The following is a 17067-nucleotide window of genomic DNA, read 5'->3' on the forward strand; positions in this document are numbered from 1 at the left end:
TTGCATTTGCTAAACCATCAGGATAGGGTCATTGCCTTATCCTTTTCTAATAGAATTTCCAGTACAGTTCAGAACCTTCCTAGACTCATGCTGGGTGATTCTGGTCTAAGAGGTTTTACTGGCCTCACATACCTCCTTAAAGGCGTCCAGATCTTTCAGATTCTCTGAATCATGCACTTACACCTTCATTAACAACCATACCCAGGAGATGTAAGCAGTTGCTGTAGGGGACCTTCAGACGATCAGCTCACGTTGAATCAGTTTTAGTGTTTAGCATAACATTTAAATTAACCAGAGAGTAGAAATTTTATGACTGTCTTCAGTTTCTTAAGGTTTGAGAGGAATGACCGATTAAGTAATCTCAAGTAGGATAAAAAGAATAGGTAAACTGTAGTTTTATTTTGCAGATCAAACCAATGGTTTGTATAGGAAATGTTTCTTGGCAAGTGGGTGTGTGCTGAGCCCCATTGCCTATTAAACTGAACTGCTTGGACACCACCGTCTCAGAAAATCTGACCACTTAGAAAGGAGCTGGGCCATTTAACTCTGACTAGGGGAATGTTTAACCAGTGGAAGGGAATGGATTGTGTTCCAAGGATTTTGCAGGTACCATTTGCCAACCAGCTATCATTCTGCTTACGTGTTTGTGAAAGGACTTAAAGTAATAAAACTGACATGAAACTTGAAGCTCGGTTATGCGCTAGAGATGTGGGGAATTCAAAAACCCAATACCAGGGGCTGGTCACTGATTAAGATAGATTTAAACAGAAGCCCGTGAGAGGTTCAGGAGGGCGTGGTCGGGATAGGAGGTGTACATCCCAGCAGCTGGGCGCACCACAGCAGCATGCAGTCAGAGTAAAGAGCAGCGCCCTGGCCTTGGTGCCTCAGAGTTCTAGGGAACAAAGAAGGCTAAAGGTTTGAGTGAAAGATAGGTACTTACTAGGGAGGGTATTGGAGGGGGTTGGGCATGGGGAACTCCAAAGGAAGCAAAGGTCTCCCACCAACTAGATACTGGCTGCTGAACCTGAGCTCTGGCTTGGATTTGGACAATTTCCATGGCATTGTCTTTTTTTTTTTTTAACATCTTTATTAGAGGATAATTGCTTTACAATGTTGTGTTAGTTGCTGCTGTATTACGAAGTGAATCAGCTGTACGTATACCTATATCCCCGTATCCCCTCCCTCTTGTGTCTCCCTCCCACCCTCCCTATCCCATCCCTCTAGGTGGTCACAAAGCACCGAGCTGATCTCCCTGTGCTATGCGGCTGCTTCCCACTAGCTATCTATTTTACATTTGGTAGTGTATATATGTCCATGCTACTCTCTCACTTCGTCCCAGCTTACCCTTCCCCCTCCCCGTGTCCTCAAGTCTATTCTCTACGTCTGCATCTTTATTCCTGTCCTGCCCCTAGGTTCATCAGAACATGGCATTGTCTTGAGGCCAAAGTATTCCTAGAGTTTTAGGTGGGATTTTGGCAAAGCTCTTCTGCCTGTGGCCGTGAGAAGGCTGTAGGGGAATGAGCCAGGCCCCTGCTATACACTCTGTCCTTTTTCAACTGTCCACGATGAAGGGCTAGCTTCGCCTCATCTCAGTTAGCATCTCATGAAAATGTTTGTGACGTGTTTCTAAGGTCAGCTTTTCCTCCTTCTTATCATTATTACTGGCATATATTCCCAAAATGTTAAATGGGATTTCTCCCTAATATCCCTTCCTCTGCAATATAAACATCCTAGTTTCAAGACAAAGAATTTGAGAATTCTGTTAGGTTCCTGTAGCACCCAGGAACAGCGTTTGTGTCTTAAGCAAAGCATTGGCTCGTAAATACTTGGTAAATATTTGCTAAAGGAATGAGAGCATGAGTGAGCAGTTGGAGGGAAAGAGGGCGAAGTGAAGAGGGTAGAGCAGACAAAAAAGAGAAACAGAAATATGAATGGATATATCTGTCCTTAAACCTGCTTCTTAAAGAAACTTCCTTAAAAAGATCAGTAGCTCAACCCACTTTCTAGGCCCCTTTGAAGCTCTGTGCTAGGAGTTTTACAAACACTCTCTTGTTTAATCCCCACGGCAAGCACTTGACATAGGTATTACTTTCCTTACTGGACAAATTCCCATTTCCCACATTCTCTTCAGTTCTCTAACCAATCTGGATTAAGAAATTTTTCTCTTGATTAATTCATAAAATTACTAACATATTTCGGACCATCTTGGCCCTATGGATGATAGAAGAAATCTGTAACTCACTTCTGACAGGCTCCACAGTGATTTCATTTTACTAGGCTGCCATCTAAAAATTACCCCTGCCGGGAAATATACCAGGAGGGCCTAGGGCAGCTCTGAAAGGTGGACAGTGGGTACCTTAAAAACACTGTCAGACCCACTGTGGCCTAAATCAGGGCTGGACAGCCTTAGCTACCCAAGGGATGATTCAAGGAAAATAAAAATGTTGCGAGTTACATTTTTTTTCCATTTAAATTTAAAATAGCTTTATGAAGCCCTATTATATGGGGAAGGAGGATAGAAATATCAGAACAGTGTCACAGCTTAAAGAATGAGAGAGAGAAAGGAATTTTTAAGAATCAACTCTGAGGTTATAAATCGTGTCTACTTCGACGTTTATTAAAACCTAGAGGAAACCTGAGAATTACTGTGAATTACTCCTCGTTGGTGGACTGTGGTTCCTGGAATGAGCCACTGAGCCATTCAGAATAACTTTATTGAATAGAAGAATGTCAGTGAGAAAATCCGCACTAGCTTTTGGCCTTAAGACATGAGTATTAGGGATACCTGAGAATGAGCCTCTCGTCGGTGGCCTTCTCGTTGTTCATCCTGTTATATCCATATGATGTTCTCAAGTTCAGGAGGTGCACTCACGTGCATTATCTCATTTTATCCCCGAAACAGCCTCCCAAGGATTAGTTATTATTATCCCTCCATCTTAATAAGTGGCCTCTCCCTTCGCCCAGTTGCTCAGACCAACATCCTCAGCGTCATGTGACACTTCTCTCTCTCTCTCACCCTTCATCTCATCCATCATCACGTTCTCGTCACTCCACCTTCAAGGTAAATCTAGAGTTCAACCTCTCGTCACCACCTCCACACCATCATTCGAATCCAGGCCTCCCTCGTTCTCCCCTCTCACCTGTTGCACTTGTCAGCAGTCCCCCTGCTGCTGTCCTTGCCCCCTGTAGGCTCTTTCCCACCCTGAAGCCAGAGTAATTTTTTTTTTAAAACACAAGTCAGATCCTGGCACTTGAATGCTGGAAAATCTCCAGTGATTCCCCATCTCGTTCAAAATAAAAGTCAGTGTTGCCTCTGTGGCAACCAGGCCCTATCTAATAAGGACACCACTACTATCTGACCTTGATCACGGCTCTAGCCTCCTTGCTCTTCCCCGAAGACTTCATGTGTACCCCCGCTGCGGGGCCTTTGTCCCCACTGTTTCCTCTGCCTTGGATGCCCCTTCTCCCCCACCCAGATGTCCACATGGCTCACCTTGATTTCTGTGTGTCTCTGTACCTTATCGGAATGCCTTTCCTGGCCCATCTGTGTCCTCTGTCTCTTACTCTGCTGTTTTCACCAGAGCACTTACAGTCATCTCACATACCAGCTATTTCTTCATTTATTATTTTGTTGTCTGTCTTCCCCACTGGACTTTGAGTTCCTTGTCAGCAGGGGCATCTGCCTTCTTTGTTGGAAGAAGCTAGTACAGGGCCTGACATGTAGTATAAGTCCAATAAATGTTGTTGCATAAATGAATGTGAATGAGTCAATCTCTGCAAATAAGGAAACTGAGGATTAGAGTGGTGAACCCACTTGCCCAAGTCAGAGTAAGCATCAGAGCCAGGTCTAGAATTGTGTTATTTCTTTCCATTTGAAATGAAAGAAATCAACTTAACTGAGGACCTGAAACATGAATAAAATACAGAGCTTCCCATGGCTCCACTTGGGATTCATTCATTGCACCACAGCTTATAAGTCTTAGCCGTGCTTTTTTTTTTTTTTTTTTGGCTGAATATTTTTAATTTAATAAAAGCTATAAAACTTACATCCAAAAAGTTCAACAAACCCATGTTTAAGAAACATGAAAAAAATTACAGCAAGGTACAGTGTAAGTATAAAGCTAATAACCAGTGATAAAGAGAAAATCATAAAAGCAGCCAGAGAACAAAGAAATGTTACACACAAAAGGATAAAACAGTTCTTGTTAGAAGCATTGCAAGTGAGAAGACAGAGGCGCAACACCTTTAATGTACTCAAGTCTATATATGCAATGAAAACATCTTTCAAAGTGAATGACAAAATAGTTACCCACGCTTCTTAAAATCCCCTTTCCTCTTCCACCTTCTTAGCTGTGCTATTGCTCTAGACTTCTTGTTTTCAAAACCATCACACTCCTCTCCCTTCCCCATAAGTCCCCAAGATACCACTCATATTGACACAGACTCTCAAACAGAACTACCTAGACTGACCTAATTCAATATATTTAGGATCCCACTTTATTTCCCATTGGCTTATTTTCTATAATTAGATCAATTAAATCAAGTTAGTTGATAGTGTTGTTTAAATCTTCTAAATCTTTACTGATTTTCTGCAAATTATTGAGGTAGAGGTATTGAAATCTGACTATAATTGTGATTTGTTTGTTTCTACTTAAGAGTTCTGTCCATCTTTGCATCATATATTTTGAAGCTCTGTTATTAGATGCATAAACACTTAAGATTACTGTGTCTTCTTGATGAATCGACCCTTTTATCATTATAAAATGATCTTCTTTATCCCTGGTAATATTCTTGGTCCTGAAATTTATTTTGTGTGACAGTAATATAACCACTCCAGACTTTTTAAAAACCAATGTTGGCATCGTAATTCCTTTCCCATCCTTTTATTTTTTGCCTCTTTGTGTCTTTAGATTTAAAGTGCATTTCTTGCAGGGAGCATAGAGTTAGGTCTACTGAGCACTTACTGGGGGCCAGTTACTGTGCCAACAACTTGACATGCATCATCTCCATCTGTCCTCACAACAGCCAGATGAAGTAGATCCTGTGCTAACCCCATTTTACAGATGATTAAACTGAGGCATGGGTCAGCTAAGCCTAAAAAGACCTAAGGACCCAGAATTCCCACCTAGGTATTTCCACCTTGAGTTTGAGATGTAACCCCTCAGCTAAACTTCAGCTCACTGTACTAGAATGTTGATTATCTATTCATAAATCCAGATTTCCAAATATCTGGATAGCCTGAAGAGGTAGTTGAGGGTCACTAATGCCCACACAGGTAGATCTGTCTATGGAATGAAGAGCTGGAGGGGGGAAGCCACCTGTATGTCTACAATGACAGAATTCCCCCTGCTCCAGGTACTTTTCATTCTGCTTAATGAGCGTGTTTCAACCTAAGAAAATATAGAACCAGAGCTGAATAGACGGAAACTGTACATTGTAGCCCTCAGTTTTTCTTGGTTTTGACATCTGGTATGTGCCAAATTAGCAATAAATTCTGAGGAAGCCTCAGAGGGAAAGCCCTTCTTTCATGCAAACCAAATGATACTTCCCAAAGGAGCATTGTTCATTTTCCTCTGATCCCACTCAGCTTTCCCATTCAGAAGCCTTCAACCACAAGTCCTCTCTGTTTGATTGGAATAGCCATTCGTGTTCTTAGTTCAATAAAGAAACCAAAGTTTGTCATCTATAAGAGGAAGAATAGCATGCTGAAGAGGGCCCTCTGGAGCCAGAGTGTTCTGGGTGTAAATTCTGGCTATGTCATTCACCAGCTTGGCGCCCTGGAGAAATTACTTGACCTTTCTGAACTTCAGTTTCCTCAGCTGTAAAATAGGAGCGATAACATAATGACATACCGAGTAATAATTGCTTACTTTGTGCCAGATATTGTTCTAAGCACTTTATGTTTCATTAACTTCTTTAATCCTCACAGCAACACTTGAAGTAGGTACCATTATTACTGTCCCCATTGTACAGATGAGAAAACTGAGGTAGAGACAAGTTTAGTAACTTGCCCAAGGTCATGCAGGAATGTAAGCAACGTAAGCTCCAGATTCAAGCTCTTAACCCTTCCGGGTGGGTATAATAAATTCACATAAAGTACCTGGCACAGCACAGAAGACTGGTAAGACTTCACGAGCAGTAGCTAGTATTTTTATCATGAAGGAAAAAATTAATGATACCATATGAATTACATTCTGTGGGTTCACGTGAACTCCTTTTCCTACTTCCGTTCTCATCAGTTAAAACTATAAACACTTTAGAGGTCGTAGCTATGTTTGTTGTTTTGAATCTCTTTATGTGGATTCAAGTCAAGAAGTAAGAAAAATTGGTAGTAGCAGCCAGAAAAGTATGAGAGTTACAGCGTTACTAGCCATTACTAAAAATAGAAAAATTTTCACCCATTGTCTTATTTATCTTTTAATTCATCTATTTCCCTGTGTACATATGTCCAAGGAGATTTCTTGTCACATATTTAGCTATTAATAACTACTCGTAACGATACACTTACCTCTGTACTCAAAGATATTTTATAATAAGGCTGATACTTATTATGCATCTACTTCCTGCCATGCCTCGTGCTTGTACTTCACAAGCATCATCTCATTTAATCTCCACAACCACCCTGCAAGAGAGGGACCATTCCTGGCCCTGTTTTCCAGAGCACCGAGTGGTTAAGCATCTTGTCCAACATCTCAGATTAACCACTAGAACTGGAACACTATACTCTTAATCGGTACAGACCAATGACCCTGTCTCTCCTTGGACCTGGCTGAAGGTTCCTGTTAGGTCCGTTTCTGCCATGGATACGTTTATATATTATTTCAAGAAGGTTAAGAACACTGTCCAGGGCAGCTAGGTAATCCACGTAACCAGAGCTGACCATGTTGGCCTCGGGGCTGATGCATTTACCAGCCATCCAGCCATTTCCACAGCCTCAGTCCAGCCACCATCCTCTCTCTGTTGTCTACACTACTGTAACCGTCTCACTGGTGTCCCTGCCTTCTCTCTTGCCTTTTCCATCTACAGTGCATTAACCACTCAGCAGCCACTGGGATCATCTTAAATAGAAATATAATTGTGTCACTTCCCTGCTTAAAACCCTTCTATAGTTTCCCATCCTTACTTAGATGGAGTGTATTCCTGATCTAATTTGCCCATCAAAAGATCACTCTGTCTGCCATGTAATGAAAAGAGTTAGAGTGAAAGCAGGGAGACCAGAGAGGAGCCTGTTGCTGTGGTCTGGGTAGACATGATAGTAGCTTGAATGGGGAGTAGCAGTGGAGATAGAAATAGATGGGATATATTTTGGGAGGAAAAAAAAAAAAAAACTGAAAGAACTTGGCAGTGGAGTGCATGTCTCTATGCAATGTGTGAAACTCTCATCAGAAAGTTTGATAAAGATGGCTCTGGTTTCCCAAGGCATTCATAACTAACTGAAATATGGCAAATGTATACTGACCACCTACCATACCTCAAAAGCTGTGCTAGGAATTTAGAAAGGAAAATTTAGAAAAAAAGAACAAGTTTCCTTCCTTCAAGGAACTCACAATCCAATAGAAACAATACATATGAAAATAAATAAATTATAGCAGTGTGATCATTGTAGCTACCAGCAGAATTATGTGCAGGGCCCAGGAGGTGATGACATCACGGTAAGGATTCAAACTTAGGAAGAATATGAATTCTAACATAAGGAGCAGGGAGAAGGCATTCCGGGCACCATAACACGTGCAAAGTTATGGGGGTGTGCAACTTTATGGTGTGGTGAGGAATTACAGGTAACATAAGGCACAGAAGCTAAATTTAGAGAGTGAAGCATAGCTGGCAAACAAAGTCATTTTTAGGCCAGGTCAAGATGCTCCATCTTGTTTCTATAGGCTAAGGTTTCCCTGGGTCTCTTCTTACCACTGATGGTACACAAGATTGTTTCGTGGTATACAGACACGCATGTATTAGTTAAGCAGTTATTTATGTATTTTAATGTGCATTATATAATATAAAATTAGTATATCAAAGCTACAGTGTAAAGTTTCCTTTCAAAATAAATTTATTCTTGTTAAATACGTCAATTTAAAGAAAAAAGGCAAGTAAATCGTACAACAGATGGACCGATCTGGGATAAATCATGGAAGTGCAAGATAAGTGGTCAAAGTTGCGGGCTCCCCTCGTGTCAGTGGGGGAGACTCACTGAAGGAGTTTCAGCAGGGAAATTAATTCATACATGCAGATGGTAGGATCCGTCCCACGGCCAGGAGGAGGATGAAACTCATTCTGGTGAAACCGATTAAGAGTTTCCTCTGTGGTTTACCATGGCCGTAAAATGTGTGCTGGGACTGAAAGAGTGGAGGTGTGAGCAAAGTAAGGAACTTGGCAGGAGGTAAAAATCAAGTGCACTTGGTAATTAAAGAATCAGCATGAAGAAGAAAAAGGACCCGGAAGACTCAGATTCCTGGCATGAAGGTCTGAGTACTTCGGCCAGCAGCCACTGCTACGAGCCCCTGAAATTTGTCAAACAGTGTACATTTTAATTAGGCGCTTTCTTCATTGTGTTCCAAAGCAGAAATTGTGTCTGATTCCAAGTGAAGTGGGGATTTGGAAGTTGTCCAGTTGGGTTTTGATAGCACATAAAGCCAGTTTTGGAACTCGAGGATTTGATTGGGTTTGAGTATGACCAGATCTCTCTTCACTTGGTCCAGTAGAGCTTGAAAACCACCAGCCTCACTTCCTTGATCAATGCCAGTTCAACGTGTATCAATCCATCAGGCCAACGGGGTAATTACGAATGAATTAGTAACACTGATCACAAAATCTCCAGACAGCTTTGAAGTGTGCTTTTGTTGTTCTCAACCCCCCTTTAACTAAATTTTTTCTGCATAAAGATTAATTTCCATCAACAGAAGAGCAATTCGGGGAGAGGGACGGGTGAAGGGAGGACTTTCTATGCCGACTTGAAACTTCCTTTCTGTAACGTAACTACATTTGCCGGAATTACAGCAAAAGCAGACAAGGTTTGCTTTGTTTACTAAAGGTTTTCCTGAAAGAGACTTGACAGGAGGTGAAAGAGTTGGAGTTGTGAGATTTAGCACTCTTTTTTTCTCTCCTGTGCAACAGCTCTCAGGAGTTTCCCTACCTATAAGAGTTTAGCACATAGACAAATTAAGGTACAATGTAACATTTTCCAAGGTGTTTCCTGGAATCAGTCAAGGTTCTAAGGCAAGTCTGATGATGGGCCACAATTCCTCCTACAAACCAAAGTAGACCCTGCCTGCTGCTCTTCATTCTTCTCAACCACACAGCTCCAGAGTCTGCAATCTGTTCCTGAGCCCTGTGAATCTCCTTGTTTGCGAGCACCCAGCTTCATGGTAAAGCGAGTTAAACAGCTCACTAGCTCAAGCATTAATGCATCTCTGGTCTTTTTGCTTTCCTTCAGGTATTTATGGGCCATCGGTAAGAATGTCTGGAAGAGATGGAAGAAAAGATTTTTTGTCTTAGTGCAGGTAACTCTTCAACTCTAATATCAGTCTTAAGAGCCATTATTTTTAAAGATGCGATAGGATTCATTAATGTTTTTGATATAATTTACCTTAAGTGCACAAAGCTCAAGTGTTTAACTCAGTGAATTCCTATACGTTACTTATGCATGCAACCACTGTTCAGAGGGATACAGAACATTTCCAGTACCCAGAGCGCTCCCTTCTGCTCCTTTTCCTTTTTACATCACTTTCCAGTTCTAAAAATTAATGCATGCTCATAATTTTTTAATTCTAACAATACAGAAATATATATGAAATGTGGGAGCAGTAAACTCCCACCCCTGCCAGCGATGCAGGAACCCAGGGAGGGCGCACGTGTGTGTCTGATTAGGGTAACAGGGACACTAACATTATTTTAGAAGAACCTGCTGTTTCTAAAAGCACTAAGGTAGTCATTATGAGAAAAACCAGAATTGAGTTGGACTTTTTACATCTTTTTCATTGTTTAGTAAGTTTGATTTTGAATCACCTGTGGAAGAACATTCCAGTCTTCTTGATGTCTGAGGCTTCCAGACCCCCTATAATTATGTTTAACCATCTAAATATATCTTTCCACATAGGCTTTTTTTAAATAATCAAACTCTCCATGTTGTTCATCAACTTGCTTTTCTGTTTTTGAACACAATCATTGTAGACATTGTTTCATGAATGCACATATAGCTCAGATTCTAATACCTGTGGAATTTTCCTTTCGGAGGTACTTTGGGCTTCCGCAATTGGAACTATCATTAACCATGCAGCAGGGTACATCTCTGTATATAAAGATGCAGGTGTAGATATAGATATTGATGTTAATAATACATCAGTAATATATAAATAATATTATTGCCCTCTTCATTGTATCTTTAAGAAAAAAAGATTCCAGAAATAGTAATGCATGTCCTTGAAAATCTCCATGCCCCCCCTTTTTTTTGGTCTGTTTGTTTTTTGCATCAGGATTTTTCAGTTTACAAAGGAATTTGTCATTGCCTTTTTTTAATTTGCAAGCTCCACCAGAGCATGGGAGCTATAATTCAATTTGCCAAAAGTTAATTTATTCTGTCCTCTGAAAGATGTCACAAAGTGAGTCAACTTGTAATTTAGTGACTAAAGGTGTTTACTGGGTTATTGTGTTGGCTATGAGCATTGACTAGTATTTTGAGCACTACGGATTCTGAAATCTCACAATAAAAGCAGCTGCCTCTTAGTCTAAATGGCCTTGAAAGTTCCACCAACCCTGAGCTTCTAAGGCTACACCTTCTACAGATCTACTCAAGCTTCTACTGTGTCTCGAAGGCAAACAGCATCTGTCTTGCATCTAGAAGCAAGAGGTAATCTTTGCTTTCATAATCACTATGGGGTGCAACAAAACCTTAAAATAAATTAACCAAAGGAAAACTTTGGAATTATTCCCAGCCATCCAAATAAGCCCCAGCTAAGTGATGGAAGACATTTCATCCAGAGATACATTTCCTCAGAATATCAGCTAACCAACATTTACTGAGTACCTATTTTGTGAAGGGTACATTGATAGGTCATAGAGAAGAACTGGGAGACCTGGTCTCTCACTTCCAGAAGAGGATCTCTTACAGTTCTTTATAGGCAAATAGCAGAAACAGACTCAAGGTAAGTAAGGTTTTAAAAAAAAGTGTATTGGAAGGCTCTTGTGGCAGTTCATAGGATTGGTGATAAAAACTAGTACCCAGAGTAGTTCCAGAAATCCAGGTGGTGGGAACCATGGCCAGTGTCATTGACATGGCTGTAAGACAAAATCACCTCAGACCGTTTTCTGTCTTTGTGTCTCCACTTGAGGACCAAATCTGAGAGAGGGAATTGGATTGGTCCAGCTTGTGTCACACCAGCTTTTCAGAAGGGCAGACCATGTTGCTTTGATTCACAGTGCCACTGAGCTGTCTCCAGTGCAAAATCAGCATGCCATTACCAGAAAAAGAAATGGATGCTGAGTAGGCAGAAACAGCTGATATCTACCCTAAAGAGAGCATGTAAGTGGAGTGACAAGACACATAAAAAAAAAAAAAAACCTAGGAATAAACCTACCTAAGGAGACAAAAGACCTGTATGCAAAAAACTGCAAGACACTGATGAAAGAAATTAAAGATGATACAAACAGATGGAGAGATATACCATGTTCTTGGAGTGGAAGACTCAACATTGTGAAAATGAGTATACTACCCAAAGCAATCTACAGATTCAGTGCAATCCCTATCAAACTACCACTGGCATTTTTCACAGAACTAGAACAAAAGATTTCACAATTTGTATGGAAACACAAAAGACCCCGAAGAGCCAAAGCAATCTTGAGAAAGAAAAACGGAGCTGGAAGAATCAGGCTCCCAGACTTCAGACTATACTACAAAGCTACAGTCATCCAGACAGTATGGTACTGGCACAAAAACAGAAATATCGATCAATGGAACAGGATAGAAAGCCCAGAGATAAACCCATGCACATATGGTCACCTTATTTTTGATAAAGGAGGCAAGAGTATACAATGGAGAAAAGACAGCCTCTTCAATAAGTGGTGCTGGGAAAACTGGACAGCTACATGTAAAAGAATGAAATTAGAACACTCCCTAACACCATCCACAAAAATAAACTCAAAATGGATTAAAGACCTAAATGTAAGGCCAGACACTATCAAACTCTTAGAGGAAAACATAGGCAGAACACTCTATGACATAAATCACAGCAAGATCCTTTTTGACCTACTCCTAGAGTTAGGAGTTAAAACAAAAATAAACAAATGGGACCTAATGAAACTTAAAAGCTTTTGCACAGCAAAGGAGACCATAAACAAGACGAAAAGACAACCCTCAGAATGGGAGAAAATATTTGCAAATGAAGCAACTGACAAAGGATTAATCTCCAAAATTTACAAGCAGCTCATGCAGCTCAATATCAAAAAAACAAACAACCTAATCCAAAAATGGGCAGAAGACCTAAATAGACATTTCTCCAAAGAATATATACAGATTGCCAACAAACACATGAAAGGATGCTCAACATCACTAATCATTAGAGAAATGCAAATCAAAACTAAAATGAGGTATCATCTCGCACCAGTCAGAATGGCCATCATCAAAAAATCTACAAACAGTACATGCTGGAGAGGGTGTGGAGAAAAGGGAACCCTCTTGCACTGTTGGTGGGAATGTAAATTGGTACAGCCACTATGGAGAACAGTATGGAGGTTCCTTAAAAAACTAAAAATAGAGTTACCAGATGACCCAGCAATCCCACTACTGGGCATATACCCTGAGAAAATGATAATTCAAAATGACACATGCACCCCAATGTTCATTGCAGCTCTATTTACAATAGCCAGGACATGGAAACAACCTAAATGTCCATTGACAGATGAATGGATAAAGAACATGTGGCACATATATACAATGGAATATTACTCAGCCATAAAAAGAAATGAAATTGAGTTATTTGTAGTGAGGTGGATGGACCTAGAGTCTGTCATACAGAGTGAAGTAAGCCAGAAAGAGAAAAACAAATACCATATGCTAACACATATATATGGAATCTAAAAAAAAAAAAAAAAAAAATGGTTATGAAGAACCTAGGGGCAGGATGGGAATAAAGACGCAGACCTACTAGACAATGGACTTGAGGACATGCGGAGGGGGGAGGGTAAGCTGGGACAAAGTGAGAGAGTGGCACGGACATATATACACTACCAAATGTAAAATCGATAGCTAGTGGGAAGCAGCCGCATAGCACAGAGAGATCAGCTTGGTGCTTTGTGACCACCTAGAAGGGTAAGATAGGGAAGGTGGGAGGGAGGGAGACGCAAGAGGGAAGAGATATGGGGATATATGCATATGTATAGCTGATTCACTTTGTTATAAAGCAGAAACTAACACACCATTGTAAAGCAATTATACTCTAATAAAGATGTTAAAAAGGAAAAAAAAAGATTTAAGATGAAGATTTCAAATGCTGGAATAAAAGAAAAAAGATACATTAAAAGAGGCAGCTCTGGATTATGGGTGATTCTCCCCTTTGCATGCTTCCCACCTGGCAGAGCAGCCTCCCTTAGAATCACTTGTGGTCTGGCCTCCCTCAGTAGACCATGTGCTGTTTCAGGGTCAGTTCTGTTTCCAGCTCATCTAGCTGTGGTTCCCTCTTTACCCCACCACACACACACACACACACACACACACACACACACTCACACCCCAGCTCAGTGTCTGGCATGGCCATTCAGGAAGTGTTTAGTGGAAGAAAGAAGGAAAAGGAAGAGAGAGAAAAAGAGCCCAGGCAATGCTTCATGTGGTTCTGAGACAGGAAAGATCATGTGACCTAGACAGTGGCTGGTGACACCTTCCAAGAGGAAGTGGGGTAAGTGGCCTTGTCATGTAATATGGAGTCTCTCCTCCCACTGAGGTAGCCAGTTACTGGACACAAGACTTTTCTCTGACAATCTTTGAAATGATGAAGTACTTAGAAGATGTCACTGACCTCTTACTTTGGGAGAGATTTTAGGGGAGAAAAAAACTCTTCAGAAAAAAAAAGAGGAATTGTGCTGAAAATATTAGTGAAGCCATGTCTATACGATATATACTGAACCCAAAAGAAGAGAATGATTGTTCTAGGCCGTGTGACTGGAGCACAGACGTTTTAGGGCCTTCACACTGAGCCTTCTACCAAGAGAAGATAAGAAGTGCTCAGTAGCTACAAAGCAAGCTATGTGCTCACTTCTGAAAATCAGAAAAGGGCATCCAAAGCCTGTCTACAGCTCGGCATTTTTCCTACAAGGATTTCATGAGAGGTTTCACGTACATGTGATTCTCACTAGCTTTAAAGAGCCCTTGAGGTACCCTGGGGACATGCATCCCCCAAATTCAACCTTCTGTTTCAGCCTAAATCCAAAGTCTCCATTAACACCTTCTGTGGCCTGCAGAGGTGATATGACAGCCCCACCATCACAAAGGTAATGGGGGGGCCAGGAGGAAAACTCAAGTCTTCTGTTCCCATTTTTGTCCTGTTCACTACAACAGTGTCTACAAGCAATTTTGGCGGCCTGCCTAGAAAATACTGCATCACTTTTAGAGTCTTCTCAGTTTTTCATCTCTGCTGTTTAAGTGATCACACAGGCATTCTATCAAAATGACAAAGAACAACTTAAGCCCTTTGAAACAACCCCAATGCCAACAGAGTTGCAGGAGAGAAGTTCAAGGCCCTCAGTCCTGGCCCAATTCAGGGAAAGCAAAAATATCCCAAGTTGCTTGAAAGAAAGATGGCAGCTCAGGCAGTGACCGCAGGCGCCCAGCAGATGCCTGCAGTGTTGAATCCAGTCTTAGGTACAAATGATTTTCGGTTTCTCTAAGCCATCACACCCTTTCACTGAAATGCAAAAGTGAAAACAGGAGAACCAGTCTGGTCAAATATGGGGAAGGGGGAAGGAGCTGAGGAAGAAAGCAGATTCTCTCCATCCTGCCCCCAACTCCCCAGCAGCCTCAGAGGGATCTCTGTGGGACAGTGTGAAACCACCACATAGGAGTCATAGCTACCCAAGCGACTTACTGAATGTGCCTTTCTATTCAGGCGCTGGGTCTCATGGAGTGTTTTTTGTAGACAGCTGGTAACACATAATTTCCAACGTGATTATGAGTTCCGTTAGATTTAATACAAGGAAAATTGTTTGAAAAGCCTAAGGAGAACACATCCAACACCAGTCTCCTCAAAGTTCATCTCCTCTCCCACCCCAGCTGTCTGTCTGTCTGTCTGTCTCTCTCTCTCTGACACACGCGCACACACACACACACACACACACGCACACAGAGAGAGAGAGAGAAAGAGAGAGTCTACATTTCTGTCTGTAATGCAAAACTATTAAATTCTCTCAGGGAGATTTCCTTTTAGAGCTACTACCTTGGGGAACCAAAGATAGGTTATAAATGGGCTTCCTACTAACCAGGGACAAAGGCCACCCTTAGAGGGGTGTGGAGCCAAAGCAGCAATTCCCGTGTTTAAGGATCGAGGCTAAAATGATTATGGATGTGGCTGGAGTCTGCCCTACCAGCTCTGAAGGGAATGAAGCACTTGCAGGGTGTTTCTCTCCCAGAGACTTCAGTGTTCCTACACAGTGTTCTCCAAGTATGGCCCTGGACTGCCTGCACTGGGTGTTTTTTAAAATGCAGAGGGACTTCCCTGGCGGTCCAGTGGTTAAGACTCCGTGCTGCCAACACAGGGGGCACGGGTTTGATCGCTGGTCGGGGAGCTAAGATCCCAGATCCCAAGGACCATCCGGAGGCGTCTGATGCGCAGAAGACTCTGAGATGGAGCTCAGGAATCTGTATGCTTCACAAGCAGCCCAGGAGATCCTGATGCAGGGGGTCCAGTGACCACCTTTGGAGAAACACTGCCTCAGAGGTCATTGTCCCTTTTAAACTGAAGTCTCCCATTCCTTTTCGACCACACTCTCTCAGAGTTTATGTTCTCCAAGGAACTGAGCATCAGAGTAGCTAAACAGATGATTTTGTGCAAATGGCATGACAAAGCCTCTCAGCTGTGTTCCTTGAAACCCCAGTATATGCCCTATGAACATGGCTGCAGACCCTAACACAAGGATTAAGGAGAAACGGGTCCCCGGCACCCTGAGTCAAGACATTGCTGGGTAAACTCATTCTAAACCCCAGGGGCCATGGTAAGGAGCAAATATGTTGATTACCGTTGTTGGGAACGGCGAGCAAACCAATGTTAATGATGAAGGTGCCAATTCCACGAGCTCCACCCTGAGCTCCCCACCTTGGGTGTGGGAGGAGAGGAGTGGAAGAAGCCAACCCGTCATCCAGACCAGGTTAGAAAGCCTCACCTCTATCATCTTTTTATTCTAAAATATTTTTCTGCTGTGCTCCAAAGATTTCTGTACTGTGTTAAGGACACGTCTTATCCCTATTTCGCATTGGAGGAAACTGAGGCTGAGGCTGAGGCTGGTTAAATGACTTGCTCAAGGTCAGTGGCTCATAGGCAGCCTATGTGAATCCTAACATAGGCCTTCTGATTCCAGATGTCTTCCAGGACACCAAGCACTGAGATGGCACTGTGCTCACGGAGGTTTACACAATGTCCTAGATACAGTGTCCTAGAACTCACACACCTTGCATCAGTTAGAGACAATGTGGTCCCTAAATCATAACCTGTTTCGGATTCCCTAGAGATAATATAATGCACCCAAATTCTGACCGTTCCAGTTTTCAAAAAAATCTAAATCTGCATGAGATAAGATATTGTCTGATAATATAGAACACCCTATAATACAACAGTTGTCACCCAGAAAACAATTTTAAGTTAACTATGAAAGTGAATTGTAAGGCACATAATGAATGATTTATAGGTGAATGATTTATAACTGAATGAATGTTCATTCTTCCCACTCAACTTCACAATGGCCCTAAAGGGCATTTGCATTTATGTTCTGTTTGTAAATGACAACAGTCAACCCGAATTAGCTTAAGTTTTAGAAGAGGAAGAAATATATTGGTTAGTTCATTAAATTACTAATTAACTAAAGAGTTTTCTG

General features: G+C 41.6%; 1 protein-coding gene across 14 annotated transcripts in view; it reads left to right on the forward strand.

Annotated features, from left to right (window-relative positions):
* CADPS (calcium dependent secretion activator) overlaps window positions 1-17067 on the forward strand; it is a 478500-nt gene that overhangs the window by 289993 nt on the left and 171440 nt on the right. For all 14 annotated transcript variants that reach the window (XM_065884698.1, XM_065884694.1, XM_065884691.1 and 11 more), the window contains one exon: window positions 9431-9497. In XM_065884698.1, the coding sequence (XP_065740770.1) occupies window positions 9431-9497 (67 nt within the window). The remainder of the gene's footprint in view (window positions 1-9430; window positions 9498-17067) is intronic.

This window comes from Phocoena phocoena, chromosome 10 (assembly GCF_963924675.1).
Source record: "Phocoena phocoena chromosome 10, mPhoPho1.1, whole genome shotgun sequence".
Classification (NCBI taxonomy): Eukaryota; Metazoa; Chordata; class Mammalia; order Artiodactyla; family Phocoenidae; genus Phocoena; species Phocoena phocoena.